General features: G+C 30.0%; 1 protein-coding gene across 1 annotated transcript in view; it reads right to left on the reverse strand.

Moving 5' to 3' along the window:
* The window catches only part of LOC106677343 (organic cation transporter protein), a 304283-nt gene that overhangs the window by 129685 nt on the left and 156139 nt on the right, over window positions 1-18459 (reverse strand). Inside the window, exon 2 of the mRNA XM_014415214.2 lies at window positions 16616-16687. Coding sequence (XP_014270700.1) covers window positions 16616-16687 — 72 coding nt within the window. The remainder of the gene's footprint in view (window positions 1-16615; window positions 16688-18459) is intronic.

Raw genomic sequence — 18459 nt, forward strand, 5'->3', positions numbered from 1 at the left:
GTCAGTTATGTAATAATATAATACAATAGTATATATAGTTGTCACTGTCAAAAATATTTACTGCTTACTTCAATATTTTTCCAGTGGAAATTCTACACCCCTGTGAAATGACCTTATAACGTTCTGCTATTTTGGGTATAAACAATATCTACAAAATAGACAGAAAATAGATTAAAATTAAATCTGTACTGCTACTTTGTAAGGGAGTACTGTTACTAGACCAACGGTTGTGCAAGGAGGTGATTTAGTCAGATTCAGGTTTCTAGCGGTCGAATGATGATTTTTACCCAATTAGGGGTACCCAATTTAGTAGGGTGGGTGGGTCCCAGGTAGGCTCTAGAACCCACAGAGTTGACTTACGGCAACCGTGTAACTGAATACAATTTTCTGCACAGCCGGATTCGAAATCGGGTCCTTGAAGTTGCCCACGGAAACCCGCATCCCCCCCCCCTCCCCTTCAGAAAGTAGATGAACATGCTAAACCTTTTTTTTGGAGTCTATTATAGTTTCGAATGCACCTTGGAAACAACTCATGTGTAATAATAACTACAAAGAAATATAAATATGTGTAATTTGGTAAGAACCTTAGATAAAGCTGACAAAAAAACTAACATGGTATATAATAAATGAGTAAATAGGTCTAGTTATATTTCCATAAAAATAGTTTTAACTCCTAACAGAGGTGTATATCCAGGATGGCTATTATCTTGATTATATAAATTAGTAATTCTACTAATTACTGATTATTATATGATGGCTCCAATTACGAGTATACAATAAAGCCAGTTGAACGATCTCGGATGGCCTTCTAAGCACACTTCCTGAGATGAGATGGATTATGAAAATCCATCAAAATGTCAGTCATATTTTAGTTTTTTGTGGCTGTTTCAAAAATTATTATTCACCTGATAATTTTAAAACACATACTGTACGGGACTTGTTAGGGTTCAAAGATTAATATAATAAGAATCATAATTATTTATAATGAAACATGCTTCCTTGATTAGGATAATTTGATAATGTATATATTTTTTTCAATAAAAAAAAAACAAACTCTTTTACATTTTGACTAGTAATTAAGATAAGAGAAAACATTTTATTAAATGACCTTGTTTCTCTGCTATAACCACTGAATGCTCCAATGCTATTGCTCTAAGCTCCAAGTATTAACCAGAGTAGATTATCATGAAAAATAACTATTAAATGAATCAGTTGGAAATCGAACCCAATGGCATTGGATAATGTACATCAGTTAGTAACGCAATAATATTTTACTTTTAATATTTTGCTTTTTGTTAATAAACTTGATATTACTTTTAATATTTTGCTGTAATATTTGCACTTCGTTTGCTTTGTCTTTTTAATGGCGTAAAACTTCGCTGGTCATCGTCATTTATTTCTTCTTTTTATAAGACAAATCCATATTCATATAATAAAATAAAGTCTATCCATATAATATAATATTTAATACATATTACTATATACATATTGTATTATATGTACATTCATTATATTATATTACATATAATACATATATTATGTTACATATAATACATATATTGTATTACATCACATATTACATATAATAAATATATATACATATAATACATATCAGGGTTCTGTAGCCCTTCTGGGGTCCACCCAACCTCTTAAATTAGGTACCCTTAATTGGGTAAAAATCTGGCAGTTGAGCGTGATTCTGACCAAATCACCTCCTTGCACAACCGTCTAGTAACACTATTTCTTTACGAAGTACTGAGGCCCTGACCCTTCATGGGTTATAGCGTACAGATTTTATTTTATTTTTTTTAATACATAATAAAGCCAATCATTAAAAAAATCAAATAAATACAAATATATAATATAACAACATTATTGTTATTTCCAAATATTTATAATAATATTAATCCATTAAAAATGTATAACATAAAAAAATAAAATAAATTTATATATTAATAATAAAATAAAATTCATCTATATTATGTAATATAAAATCTAATACATTATAAAACCAATCATAAAATAAATAAAAATGTGTAGGGTGGGTGGCTCAGTGGTAAGGCACTGTGCTATTAACTCCAAACACCCAGTTTCCAATCCGGCTAAGACAAATAAAAATAAATTATTTTATTATACAGATAAATTACTTTATGTTTAACTGTAGCCGTGAGTTAGCCCCGAGGTTTCAGGAGCCCTGCCGGGTCCACCCAGCCTCATGAAGTGGGTACCCTCAATTGGGTAACGTAATTCTGACCAAATCACCTCCTTTCAAAATCGTTGGTCTAGTAACAGTACTGCATCCCTGACCCTTCATGGGTTGTAACAGTAGAGAATTATTTTTTTTTAAAACTCAATTACAAATATATTACATAATAACATTATTGCCATTTCCAAATATTTACAATAAATTTAATCCAATAAAAATATAGTTTATAAAAAATAAAATCATTATAATTCCTAATAAAACCATCCATAAAATAAAATCTAATAAATCCAAATATATTATATAAATTATTAGTATTCTCCAATTACAACTCATTCATAAGATTTGTGCCAACCAACAAGGTTTACCATAAAGGACAGGTAACTTGCAACAAAATGTCATGGGTATTCTGAAATAGCATGAAGTCAATAGGAAGGAAGTAGTAGTAATGGCAGGAAGCAATAAAATTAATTCACAATTTATGGCTCTTTTTATTGTCTTATTATTATAGAAATTTTGCAACGATGTTAAATATTAAATTGGTATAATAATTGAAACTCACTTCATATAATGAAGAACATTCATCAATCACTGTCCTAGCTATGTTATTTTGTCAGGTCTCATATTCACAGTCAGATGTTGCCAAACACTTGCAAGCCTTGGTCGGGTTTGCCAAATAGCCACTTCAGGTTCGGAACCTAGTTTTTTTCTTTAATCTTTTCGTAAGAACAGTTAAGCCCTCTCTGTTGACTGTTGACAATGTATTTATACATACAAACCAAGCTTAATAGTCACTAACAGGCCAGCCAGAATACAAACAGTTTCTTCTATAGTTTTTTCAAACACAACTTATCCATTGAGATTCTTACAATTTAATTAGATGTAGTAATTAATCTTTGTTTTTTAATTTCATACATTTTTTTATAATTCATAAACGTTTCCGGGCTATCGTCCCATATATCGCCTATTCGTATATATATCGGCTATCGTCCCTGTATTGTCATGTTACAGTATAATTCGAAGATTGTGCAAGAATTTCCAATTATTATCATTCATAAGGTGTTCAATCGAAACCATATTTATATCTTCTTTATGTTATAGGTTCTAACAGGATGTTTTCATAAATATAATTAGATGTATTGAAATTAATCTTCCTAATTAAAATTTTATTTGATGATTCATAAACAACGTTTCAAGGCTATCGCCCCATCATAAAGAAATTTAATTAAGCAAAAGAAATGTCACTACATCTAATTATATTATTGAAAACTCATCCAGTAAGAACCCATAACATTAAGCATATTTAGCCTAGATCGCAAAAACCCAACATTATATAAAGTTTACAGTATATAATTCAATTCATATTTCGAGCTATGATTAACTTCATATCGGAAATAATCATTCATACATAATATAAATCTTTCAGCGTAAGAAACTAAGGTTTATTTGTTTAGACAATGTAGTCGAGTAAAAATTAGCAGTAGAATGTACATAAACATGTGCCTACAAATAAACATCTTTTATATGATTTTTATGTATCATATTATCACATAAAACTTTTTTTTTCTCTTTCATATTTCAATTATTGCAAACTTTACAACTTGAAAAAATATCCCCCCAGATCTCCGTTATAGAGAAGTTTCAAAAAAATATATGATCAGTGTCCAAAACGTGAAAGATTGAACATTTATGTTTGAACTCCTAGATGAACTTAAACATATGTCTTCTAATATATCTTAGAGAAATAAATGATTAAATAAAACAAATTCGAAGAAATACTCAATTCGCGTTAACTATCTAAAAACCCGAATGTTATAGTATAATGATCTACTATATTTTCAATTATAATAGGACTAGGACCAGAACAATATAATAGGACAAGGATATAAAGAAGTAATACGAAGGAAGAAAGCATCTCCAGTTAAGGGATGAGACTAGCGGGATAGGGTGAGATTATTGCTTTATTTACAGATACAGGCAAGTATGTGAAACCTGTTATGTACAAGCTATAACTAATAGAGTATACTATGTAAAAATTTATCTCTTCTAGAGTGGTTCTCGAAAATAGTCCCCAATCAGTAACATAAGACACTGTGTACAAAAAATGACGCAGAGAATTGGGAAGACTTTCTCCGGGATTGGAAACGAGAGGCAAGAATCATAACTAATTATAAGCTGAGACATGACGAACATAATAGACATTTTAATGGGCAGTTAATACATTCGCTATCTGGGTGTAATAAAATAGAAAGTCACCAGTACTCCAAGTTAGATAATAATCGGTGCCTGCCCTAGAAAGGGTTCTAATAATCTTAAGTCAGTGTTACGTTTTTAATAATCTCTGCTTAAAGATAAACATTTGAATTATTTATTATTACATTAAAAAATTGAATCTGTACAGCTAAATACAAGTAGGGGTACAGTACTAGGTAAGAAGTACTATAACTAGACCAACAGTTGTGCAAGGATATGATCTGAATTACGCTCTACCTCCAGATTTTTCCCAATTTTGGGTACCCACTTTATGACTTTATAAGGCTGGGTGAACTCTGAAGGGCTCCCAAACTCACAGGGCTGACTCACGGCTACAGTGAAACAGAAAATAATTACCATCCACAGATGGGTTCGAACCCGGGCCCTTGAAGTTTGCAACTCATTGCCTTAATAATGAGCTCCCACATCACTATTATTATATTTATATAATTAAATATTTGCAATTAATGAGCGACAAGGACGTAGCATATGTTGCGAAACCAAGTAATCAAATGCACTAGATATGAAAGTAAAGTTACAGTGGGAAGATATGTACAATTCAACACGACCTCTCTTCCTAACTATGAATGGCTCAGTTGTAAGAAATAGACTATGAGTCCTAAACAAGATGGATAGACAGATTTAGAAGAACTTGAACACCACCCAGATATGAAGGAAGCTGGTAGAGGTGGCTAAAGATCTTAAGTTCTGTAAGCTACCAGAAAAAGAAATCCTGTTTTTCTTTACGAATGGTTACCTTAAATGAAGAGCATCTTTTTTAAGAATTAAGTATTGAGTAGAACATTCAGTTGAAAGAAAGATGAATAAATTGAAGAACTTAGGCGTAGTCTAAAATGTACCTTTATTGGGTAAATAGGATTGAGATAATAACACTGCAGTGGTCTGAAAGAGGTTTAAATTTTTGCTTAAGGTTACGAAAGAACCACTGAAAAGTAATCAGCGGTGATCTGATGAGTATATGTCCGATGGCTAGATCGAGATGATGTGATGCGCCAGATATACTGTAGTAGATTTTTTTTTTTGGGGGGGGGGGGGGAGGGTGATGAAAACTTTAGGAAGAGGAGTCTCCAGGTTCATTAGCTATAATCCCTATTACTTATCATTAAGCGTTTTTGTGGCTGATTTAAGTTCTCCCACAAAATTGTTAATTAACTACGATACTGCCCAACACTGGCAGTCACGAGTCAAACTAATTGCGTTTCCTTCGATCAGATGAAACGCTGAATGGCCGTGACTGTTGGTTAAGCGGTGCAATAATTTATTTTTAGGAGCTATTAATAAATGGTGCCCTTATTCCACGAACAAACTACAACGCGAGCGAGCAGTGAAGGCTGCCCTCTGTCGGAACACATCCATCTCTGTTCCTCCATTGCGTTGAGGCGGAGAACTCCTTACTCACTACTTATGATTGAGCGCTATAAAAATGGCAGATCCATGACCAACCTCAGTACATGGAGCGTTATGGTAGTTCGCCTTCCTGTACGCTATTAAAACTAGGAAGTTGTTAAACTTTTCAATGCCCGCGAGGACATAAAATCTGCAAAACATTGACAGTAATTTGTTTGTAATATAAAACAGCCATTTAATAACAGAGATCATAAAAGTTGGTACTTGGATCAGATACGATAAGTTTTTAATTTTTATTTCCTTTCTACTATCTCGGATAAGTTAAGACGTGAGAGGATGCTGTTATGCTACGAATATAGGTATCTCATAAAAATTAAATATACTGTTTATTTATACTTATGTAAGAATGGAAAAAATTAAAACGTTTAAAAATTATCACAATCCAAGTTTAAAAAAAAATTAAAGAAGATATTATTATAATAAAATTTGTTAAAACATTCTCCAAAGCAAAAATCTCTAATTCTTTATGTCTTCATTAATTATAAATTGTTAAATAACTTACTAATAACTACTTTTTTTTAAAAAGGGGGCGACTGTTTTAAAATATTTTTATTTTATTTCTAGAAACAAATTGAGATTAAGAAGTAGAAATTCGTGATTAGCACCAGAAAGAACTTAATTTATGAAACGTATAGAACTTTCAACAGAGGTCCTTACAATCACCTGGCTTGAGTCTTCAACTAAAATTATCTAAGAGAGGTATTTTCCTAATGAATGTCTCTGACAAAACAATTGATGAATTTAATCTTTCTTAATTTAGTATTAGCAAAAGAATATATGTATTCATGCTATTGGAGAAAAGACAAAAAGTATTAACTTTTTAAGCTGATTTTTACTTATATGGAATGTGGAAGGCTCAGTGGTAAGGCACTGTGCTACTAACTCCAAGAAGCCGAACTCGAATTCAGCTGTAGCAGATATTATTTTGTTTCTCTATTGCCGTCAGTAAGCTCTGAGGGTCCGGAAGCCCTCCGTGGTCCACCTAGCCTCATGAAGTGGGTACCTTCAACTGGCTGAAAATCTGACGGTTGAGCGTGATTTTGACCACATTATCTCCTTCACAATCGTTGGTATAGAGACAGCATTTCTTTATAAAGCACGAATAAAACTGGAATTAGATACTTAGAGATATATGCCTCGGATGATACAGCAGTTTTCTCGATAAAATCGACCGAAAGAGCAAATAATTTTGATTAAACACGGTATATCATTTAACGATTGAATGATATTTAATTAATGCTAGGTCTTACTCTCAATAGTTTGCAAGGCTCTACTTCTAAAGTATCTTTAGATCGTTATATAACAGAAATAAAAAATGGATAAATATGAACTAAGAAAGAATTTGATTATCAACGAAAAAAGAAAAAGATGCGTGTGTCTCTGTGTTTGTGATTAGTCTAAATAAAAAACGAAAAGTTATGGTTTAATATTTGTGGAGAAAATTGGAGGTCGTTTCAGTCTTGGAGCAGTTTCATGTCGTTTCAGTCTTGAATGTGGATTCCAAGTCTCTTGACAAGACGGAGTCTTAAGTATCGAATCTGTTCAACAGGCGTTAGTTCATGAAATATGAACCGAAAAATCAGTAGTTGGTGAATTTATAGTAAATTAGATAAAATCTTTATCTAAGGAGCATGAGACGTTTATATCCGCTGGAGTAGTAGTTTTATTGATATTTGCCAAAATAAATTCACAAAAAGTTTTATGGACAGATGTCTGCCAGCATTCAAATTAATGTACTATACTTTATAGTACTTAAATTTTAAAAAAAAATATTCAGGATATTTATTTTTAGCAAATATCATGAAAACTACCACTCCTAAAATATACGCCATAAACTATTTTTCCCGCTATGAATTCACAAACTACATATTTTTCAGCAGATTTTTTATGAAATTTTTCTTTTAATTAAACTGCATCTTGGGAACTACGGAACGTAAAAGCTCTGTTAGGGCTCATATTTTAGTTACATCATACAGGTAGTTTTAAGGAATGAAATTAATTTTTTAATGTTTTGAAACAGCTGCCATTTTTCATTCCCCTAACATCGTAGACTCGTCAATTTTATCTAGTAATACATAATTTTCATTAGTAATCTTAGTTTTATTCAAGTAAAAACAATTAGGGTGCAGTAACTGACTTTTTTTCTCCTCTTGAGCTCTTGTGCTACGTTTTTTCATACTTGGTAACTGGCTAACTCTTCATCTTGTACCATAAAAGAGGAACCTCGTTAAACTCATTACAATAAATACAATTCCAGTTTCTATCTGTCCTGGCAAGGATAGCAAAGACATGCCACCTTCAATGTATGGCCCACTCTACTTACTACCCACTATATCGAGAAAGATTAAATGGTAATAAGTTTTTTGAGCCATATTTGAATTTCCTCATTGGATAAGCGACTCGCATAACGACTCAATATTTGTGTAATTAAAGATAAATAACTGTGAACCAGTACCAGTACTATTAACATTCACGTGTATATAAGATTATTTATTAATTCTTCCAAGTTGGTTTTTCTGGAGGAAGCAAATGTCATATGATTTACATGCTGTCCTTCAAATACAGCAATTGCTTGGTAATACCCGTGTACAAAGCTTGAAGTAGCAGACTTGTGAACTCCTTAACAGTTAGTAAGGTGTGTACGACGGGTTGTGAATATTAACATTCATAACAGGCAACACGGTCGTTGCGCAACGCCTGCTTGTATCCGTAATCAATTGCTATTGATTCGTAAACAGCAATTGATTACGGTTGAATATTAATTTTAATAATAATTTGAAATTATTAATCATGTTAGTGCTTACTATAAATGAAAAAATAATTAATTTAAACAAGAAAAAACGTTACCTGCCCTAAGGGACGGACTGCTAGTAGTTTATCTCCTTAAATGAATTAGTTGATTATTAATGAAGTTGTTTTTATTGAAAGAAGATAGTTAACCGTATGAAGTAGATTGTAGGATAGTCCGGGTGGCGGTCAATAAAGGTATCGAAGTAGTAAAAGAAAAATACTTGTTGTTAACCAACGTTTCGTCCCACTTCACAGAACCTCGTCAAGGCTGTCTGATAGGAACAATGAGAACTACTGAATTCAACATTTGAGTCGTTCTCAGTGTTCCTATCAGAGTCTTGACGATGCCCTTTAAAGTAGGACGAAACGTTAGTTAACAACAAGTAGTTTTCTTTTACTATTTTGATACCTTTATTGACTGCTACCCGGACTATCCTTCTACAATGGAAGTTGTTTATAAATATTGAAACTTGGTATAGTAGTCGGGTGCTACATACTATGGCTCATTGCAAGTACCATGTAAATGTGCATTTACACATTCATAGCTCCTAGCATCTGTGCGTAAAAAAACAAAACAAAGTAAATAAGTATTTTCAGAAGTATTCAGGTTTCGTTCCGAAGTGGAAGGCAGCCGACTACAACATTAAGTTTCATTATTCGAACTCATTAACAATCCATCAATATTTTTAAGGGCATTTCATTATACATTCCATTCATTTTAGACGATTGGGGTTATTTTATAGTCTTTTTTTTATTTAAAAATTTTACGGCATTTTTTCGGTTGCCTCTGTACTCCTTTTTTAGATATTTAAGATGATTTATTTTATTTTCAATAAAGTTTAATTTTCTTTATCTCCTTTGTATACTTATGTTTCAATTTTTTTTTGGTGTTAACCTGGGTATTCCTTTTTTTTTGTGATGTATTTTATTGAGTCAGTATATGTATTATGAAAGGATACTCACAGCCCTAATACCTATTGCTCTGAGTAAAAACTAAAAAAAAAGAATCTGGAAGCTTACCATATAGCAAGCAAACCAACCGCAAGGACTACAAAATTATTATTCAAATATATATGCAACTACTTAATAGGGTTTATTTTAAACTATTATTTAACAGCCCCATCAATTCACAATTGGAAAACGTAGGAAAATTTTATATAAAATTTATCCATACTTTAATAAAAAAATTAAATTATCCAGCAGAAATAAATCGATACTGCATAAAACGTTGCTAAGGACCATCTTAACTTCTGCCTAACCCTATATGGAGTTTTAACTTTAAACTAACTAAAACTTTACTAGTTCAACCGACATAAAAAAAAAAAAAATCAATTATTTCAAAACAAGTCCTTCAGAATTGCTAATAACTGTCCATATTACACTATGATATCTAAAATGCACTTTGAATTAAATATAGAAGCCATACAGGATTACATATATAAACTGATACATAATTTTTTCCAGTCTTGCCCCAACTCATTAAACCTCCTAATCACAGAAATAGGAAATTACACTAAAATAATAAACCGTAGATATAAACAAAGAGGAATTTGTGTTTATATTGTAATTGTAACTATTTTCTACACGAGGGTACGAAAAAAAAAATATATGTATTTGATGTTACTACTCAATGATATGTATTTTATTCTCAATTATTTAATTCAGTAAGGTTTTGATTTTTATCCTCCTTTGGTCTGTTTTAACCAAATTTAAAATATAGTAATTATGTAAACTTTAATTAGTATTAAGAAAATTTTATGATGTAAGGGGGTATTTTATGGTATGGTAATTGAGTTCCACCACGGGCCAGAGGGTATTTAAAAAATCATGTAAATTAGCTCCTTGAAGATCTATCAATTAAGTATCTATTTGTCTGGTTTAGTAATGAATGACTTGATAAAAAAAGCAATTGAAAAATCAGGTATAAAATTAAAGATTTTATTTAAATATGTTGACGACATTTTCTGCGTTATAAAAGAGACAGATAAAGATAAGATGCTTAAATATTTAAATGACTATCATTAGAGATTAAAATTTGAAAGCATAAATTTGATTTTGAAAATGTCCAGGTCATTCATAAAGAAAATAATAATTTTAGAAGAGAGATATTAGAATCGATTTACATCTCAGAATGGACTAAACCAACATTATTCTGAAATTTTGAGCAAAATAAATATGTAATTATTATATACAAAAAAGTTGATAAATAAATAAATGTTCAAATCCTTAAATTGTACAAATTTATATATGGAATAAATATACACTAATAAAAGTATGAATAGATGAATAAATATGTTAAACAATAAAATAGAAAAGAGGGGTATATGTATGTTTAAAAAAATGCACATAAAATAAGAATAAATTAATTATGGATTTTAAATATATTAAAAAATGATTGTGTTATAAGCAAAATAATTAATAACGAATTATATTAAAAATGTAAATTAATGTTTAAAAAATTAGTGTTATATGATAAGGTGTAACAGAGTACTAACCTGTTAAAGGTAGGTTCTGTTTTTAAGTTGTAAATGTAAGCGAAGGAAGGAAGGAAACTGTTTTGTAAAAAAGTTTTAAATCTATGATATAAATTTTTTAGAAAAAATTATGTAAGTAAGAAATCTACTTAAAAACAAAATTTTATGAAGTTATTATGATATTATTTTAATGATTAATTTATTTTAAAGATGTGACAAGGGCAATTAATCTGCAAATTTAAAGTTTTAAAAAAGAAATGACATCAATATTGAAGGTAGGGCCAAAGAAATCAGTGTGTGGTTGAAGGAAATAATGTAATTGTTATATAAAAATAAAAAAAAACTTTTTGTAGGGGGTATCCTTGAGAATAACCTGAGGGCCGAAACGTTGGAGAAATTTTAAAGAATAAAAGTTGAGAGGAAAAAAGGATCAAAATTGTTTTAAATTAAGAATAATCTAAATTAATGTGAAGTTAATTCAATAAATTTTTTAAGGTTTGCAATACAAAATTATTTACATCAGGAATACTTGAGCTACATCATTGATACAGAGCTTAATTTATTCTGACCATAGACGGGAAGATATGCATTAAACATTGCCACACTTTCGTTCCATATTAGAAATGTACCGCGAAGAGTTGTAAATGTCTCAAGATGTAGTTAACACTTCTTGTCACCACTTTATGATACCACTATCATATCATACAAGAACAGAATGCGTGTTCACCTTACGAATAGATGTATGGAAAGTAATAAAAAAACATTAAGTAAATAGTGGACATTGGGAACACATATATGAATAATGATATAAACTATTTAGCATACCGATCTCAACGGAGTCATAAACAAGATTCATGTATACTTATCTCTTGTACGGGAACCTAGAACAAGGAAACTCTCCTCGCTGGGAAATAGTTCGACCTCAAAACTTTCTTACGTATCTTAGAAGTAATTCGATAAATTGCGACTCCATAAATGTCGAGGGGATCGATGTATGGGGGGGGGGATAATGTCAAGAACGTCCTGGGTATTGACTTGCAGGAAACTGCTTTCTTCATTCTGTATCAAAAGCAAGAGGAAGCTTTCCGCGTACCTTTTATTATATATATTTTTTTTATAACAGCAAGGCAACCGACCTGCCTCGCTGTGATATATGGGTGGGATCTCTTTATTGGTCCTATGGATTGAAGTTACAGGATGTGGAGTGCAACATGCACCAAAGAGGAATATCCTGCAACTGGAAGGCTGTAGCCTCCACATGAGCTGAGGCCATCAAAGGAATAAGGAGATTTCTACCGAACTTTAATGCAAGTACTGAACTTTTCAACTTATCAACTTATCACCTACTAGTGTCTTACAGAATAAACATTTTCAATATAAGTATAGTTTATCTACATCAGATTCCCTCATATTAGTTATTTAATCAAAATTTTTCAAACTGTGGATACGCTAAATTTTTATAGAAAAAAAGGAAACATAGACAATTTGAATTTTCTGACTTTTTACAGCGGTTAAATCAATTTTGGTCCTCACGTATGAGGGAACTTAATGGTTTTTAAACACGTATATATGTTATTTATATTTTTTTTATACCTAGAAAAATATTGTTTATCCAGAAAATGTCTCCTAAAACGAAAGAACAAATTAACAAAAGAAAAATATTGATACTCCCGGAATAAAAATGAAAAACAAAAAACAGTTCTAAAAAGAACTGCAAAATAAATTATATTTATTTAATTATAATTCAAGTAATATTTTTCGTATTAGTTTCTATTATCAGTTATATGATATGAATATAAACAAAACTGACGACCCAACTGCTCTAGTCAAGCAATGATTTTAAAATAATAAAAATAAAAGTAGTAATTAAAAATGCAGCAATCCAGTCTTTCAGGAAACCAATGGGTCCTAGAAACACAAGAATAATAATATGGCAATAAATAAATAAAAATGGGAGGCCAAAAGCCAGATGGATAGACAGAATCCACTAAGTCCAGCAAACTGGAAAGCAGTAGCCTAAGATATATATATAATTTTTAAGTGTTTAAGATGATTTATTTTTTTTCAATGAAGTCTAATTTTCTTTATCTTATTTATTTAATTATTTTTCTATTGATATAGTTAATCTGATTTTTTTTCTCATTTGTCGTGTATATATATAAATATATCTATCTTTTTTTTTTTTTTTTTAGTCAGTATATGTATTATGAATGGATACTCAGAGGCCGAGCACCTCTTGAGAATGGTAGCTTATATTGCATCACAATAAAACCATTTTTTAAAAATCTGCTATATAGTTTAAAAGTTTACTATACAGCAAGCTAACCATTGGGACTACAAATTTATTATTTTTACAGTTAATTATTCTATGTAACTATCTACACAGGGCCGTGTAAACCCCTAAGGAATATAATCGTGGTCTCAGTCCCACGTTGCTCATTATAAGTTAGTTTCTGATTAAGAAACTTTTTATCATGTGGACTTTTAATATGTAAGAAAATATATTATACCTGAGATATTAGACAATAGTGCTTGTGTTTCTCAAATATTTAATTATTAAAAAAAAAACTACAATAGTGTGAACTGTGGCAAAAGAGAGTGTTGGAAATTTTAGCAATTGTATCTGAAGGCAAGAAATTATTTTTTACGGTATTGTCAATATGAATTAATCAAATTGGTTAAATCAATTGACTCTAGAAAAAGAAATAATTATTTAAAAATATAAATAAAGGTTTATCTGAAGGTTTTAAGCCTTGATTTCAAAATAACGTTTATTTATGAGGAATTTTCTTTAAAGATTATTGACAAACTGTCAATAAAAAAAAAATAGATCTTTACTTAAATTTATATTAACAAATTCATTAAAATATAATTTAAACATACTTTATTAAAGATAATGAGACCTGTAAGTTCAATTATCTTAAATAAGATCGAGATTGGCATCTTTATCTTTAAAATATCTGAAAGTTCGCCAAGGTAGGTATCAAGGAGAGCAACGAGCATTCGTTGGCAACGGGTAATTAACAGAAAAAAATTGATTTTCGAAGACGGTATGAGGGCGATGGAATTTACTTAGGAATCGTTACCTTGCCCTCGAAATGAAATGGCTCAATGTTGACATGGCCAAGTTGTTACTCTCCAATGCACGATATTATTATTAACTGGAAACCTATATAGAAAAACCACTTCTATGAAACATTTGTTTTTCATATAAAAATAATATATAATATATATTACATATACTCTTTATATGAGACTGGTTATTATAGTTTAAATAAAATAAATTTTAGTCTCAAAACAATTTATATTTCTTTATGTGTCTGATTTTTCAGCCAATTCGGCCATCCATGAAGGACAATCTATCATTAACAGCTTTTATCATAATACCAATAGTATTAATAAATTATCATACCTTAATGTAATTATAGAACCACATCAATTATAAAAAACTTGATGCAGGCTATTCTGCCCAGTCCACAATTACTGTATGTGACATTAAAATATTAGGGAATATATAATTTTATTATAATAAGCATCCTAGTTTATGTCTAATTACCTATTTTGTCAATTAAGATTAAAACTTTTAATTACAGTTAATTTTCACTATTATAATTTATCACACTAATACTAACCTTTCCCAGACTCAGATCAAGCATTTAATTAATTTTTTCAACTATATTTTGATTAAATTTCCTATTTATTTTATTATTACAATGCATATCAAGGTTAATTATAATTATCAACATTAATTTTATCCCATATTTTTCATAAATTAATTTTATTTAAAATCACTACATAGTGTTGGTTCAGATTTCTTGTGTCTGATTTAAAATTTACTGTTAATTGTTTTCTGATATGTAAATGGACTCAAGTATTTTTCTTTTGAATGTATTATTTTCTTTATGTAATATATTCCTAGAGAAATGTTTGACCTGAGTGTCACGAAGGTTACAAATATTGTTGTAATAAATTATAATAGTGATAATTAACTGTGATTAAAAGTTTAAATCCTTAATTTAATAAGAAGAATTGACAAAATAGGTAATTATGGATTGCTGAATAATAATAAAAAAAAAGAATCATTCCCTAATGTTTTGATGTTTCATTGGGTAATTGTGCACTGAAATTATTGACCTACGCAGAGTAACCTGCATACAGTTTTTAAAAATTGATGTGGTTCTAAAATTATATTAAATGATATTTAATGAAAACTATGTATAATTAATAGTCAAAATTAATAGGGGAATAAAAAATGGCGGCTGTTTCAAAGCGATAAAAAAAAACTAATTTTTCATTAGGAGCTCTATATTTTAAAAATTAGGAACAACACATAAAAACATAACAGAACATCATTTAAAGAAGTGTAAATTTGCTAAAATACGAGCCCTAATAGAGTTATTTATTTAAGTTAAATAGTTTTCCAGATATAGCTTTTTAAAAAGCAACATTGCATAAAAATGTTGTATGGGACGTACTAAAAGATAAGTAGTTGGAGAATTTATTTTGAAAAATCTATATCTCAAAAACCATTTGACGTACAGATGTCTATTAGCACTCATATTAAAGCTAGTTTAATGCGCTTTAAAGTAGTTTACAATGTTCATCTTTGTAGGGGTAATAGTTTACATGCAATTTGCTAAAATAAATTAATTTATAGCTGATCGGACAAATTTTCATTTGCCAAATTTATATTCATATGTGAATATCATTCACATCATATCAAGGTATGATAATTTATTAATAATATTGGTATTTGTTTAAAATTGTTAAAAATAATATGTAAAATAAAATTTGTTTGTCATATATTGTCGTTGAGGATGGCCGAATTGGCAAGAATAAATAATTGTTGGTTTATTTGTTTTGTTTTTTCTGACCGCACCCTCCCCCCCCCCCCCCCCCCCCCCCCCCCCCCCCCCCCCCCCCCGACCACCTTCTCCATTTATTAATCTACGGTCAACTATCTACACCTCATAAGGATTATAATTTTAATTTTTTCTTTATTGTGTAGTATCTGTCATATCCAATCATACAATGGCATAAGAGAGCACATTCACACATTTTCAGAGATATGTAAAGTAAATAATAAAAAATATGTAAATAAATAAATAGAAAAATTAAACTTCAAGTAAAATAACAGCTTAAAAACATTAATTTTTATATACAATGTAATTAGAATAGTAAATTAGATGTCTTATTTCACATTATCGTTTCAAAAATCGATAAGATTAATATCTCTCGGTGAGTCAAACAAACCAATCCTATGTATGTTCACTAGCTAGTTAACTAGTGGCGTATTTATGTTAAAAAAAAGTCTTCTCGACTAGGAAGGAGACTGTTCTAGAAATATTTTGCAATGTAGGCGTTGGCCATATCAGCTAATTATAGACCGGCATAGAACTACTGATTCTAAGTGCTTGCAAATATTGAAGATTATTAATCTAACTACGTAATTATATCATTAAAATACCTGCTGAGTCCTCGGTACATTGCGAGCCTCGTCTTGAGCCCTGCTTCTGGATCAATGGTTTCTTCTGTGCACCTGAAAAAAAAGAACAAAGAGAAAAATAAAAATTTAAATATTAAGAAAAAATAAAATAAAACCTTAACCTCAACGGATATGTGGTGAGAATGCCCCAGGGAAGACTAAACAAAGAAATATTCCAAAAAAATCCGAGGATACAAAAGCACGGAGAAAGATATAGGAAAAGATTTAAGGAAATCGAGGTTCTTGTGGGAAAGAGCAATTTGAAAAAAATGGGTCGCATGGACAGAAGAAAGAAAACAAAGGCATGCGAAGATAACGAGGGAAAATGAAAAACAAAAATAAACCAAAAGTAATAATATTCACATAGTCCCTTAGGCCGTTCCGTAAAAAAAAAAAAATCCAAAAAAACCTCAACTTAATGAAAACAAAGAATTCCTTCTTCAACGATTGTTCCAGGCCAATAAATTTCTACCTGATAATACTTCCTTTACAAAACAAATGAATTGTGCTGTAGTTAATATATTTATAAATAGATAATTTCATAAAAAACGCTAAAAATTATTAAAAGATAGTTTGTTACTTGAAGTAATTACTTTATTATATCTGTAATGCTATGTATTGAGAATAGTATATATGTAGTAGTTATATTTATAGATCTAAAACTATACATATATAAATTATACAGATATTTTTTTTTTGTATTTACTCAGCCCTAAACTATAGACACTACGGTTGGGGTTTATAGCTTTCATCAAGATGCGGTTAATTATTTCAAGGGTAAGAGAAAATACAACAATACAAAAAGGTGATTCATACAGAAATTGGAATAAGATGCCTTAAGACCAGGAAGCAGCAGGAGGAAAATCATTCTGAAGGATGTGACACCTTTACCAAAATTCGACTATCTCCATCATATACTCCAAGACCGATTTTAAGCGATGCATAACAACATTGATAATCTGTAATAAATGAAACCGTAAGTTCTGTACCGATGTCATTGGTGAACTACATCATTTAGCATTTGCGTAGTTAGTGTAAGGTTGCGGTCAAATGATTTGACCACTAAGGATATGTGAATGGGTTCTCCATTGCTCTAATTATTTGACTTACATTATTGTTTATCACTTGGGTATTAAAATTGAGAACAAATTTTCATTTATAAACAATGTTTTTTATTAACCTTTCATTCCTCTGGAGTAAATAACGAGGACTGTAATATTACTTTTAAAAACGTTAAAAATGTTCCAGTGATACTCGAAAAAATCAATCATAATTAAAACAAGTCTAATAGTACCGTAATGAACATGATGATTTACCACCATCATCATTATACGCTGTTACATTCAACCTGACAGATAATATGAACTACAATAGGAATAAATTGGAATATCATTTTTTTTCTCATCTCTTCAGAATTGCTGTTGTTAAAATCACATTAAGGTGCAAACATGTTAAAATCATATTATATTTTATTTAAAAGTAGCAGTCGAATGTCGTTGTAATATTTGTAAAAAATAAATAAATTCCTAAAAAAAAATTTAAAATAAATTTCATTAGGAAGAAAAAAGGAATTTATGATTTGTGAACATAATAAATAAATAAGGGCTATACTGTACTCTTTTTTAATCATACGAAAATTAATCTAATTAATTTCAATCGCTTAATCTCATAAAAACTATTTTATGGATATTTTGGGCTTAGGTGATCTTAACTTTTGCAAAAAAAAAATATATAATTTATATAATAGAGAAGATAAAGTAGAGCTTTTTTAAAGAACTCATTGCGTCTTGACTTGAAAGTAAACTTTATAATTATCTGTATTATAC

This window comes from Halyomorpha halys, unplaced genomic scaffold, assembly GCF_000696795.3.
Source record: "Halyomorpha halys isolate HHAL.00 unplaced genomic scaffold, Hhal_1.1 Scaffold94.1, whole genome shotgun sequence".
Classification (NCBI taxonomy): domain Eukaryota; kingdom Metazoa; phylum Arthropoda; class Insecta; order Hemiptera; family Pentatomidae; genus Halyomorpha; species Halyomorpha halys.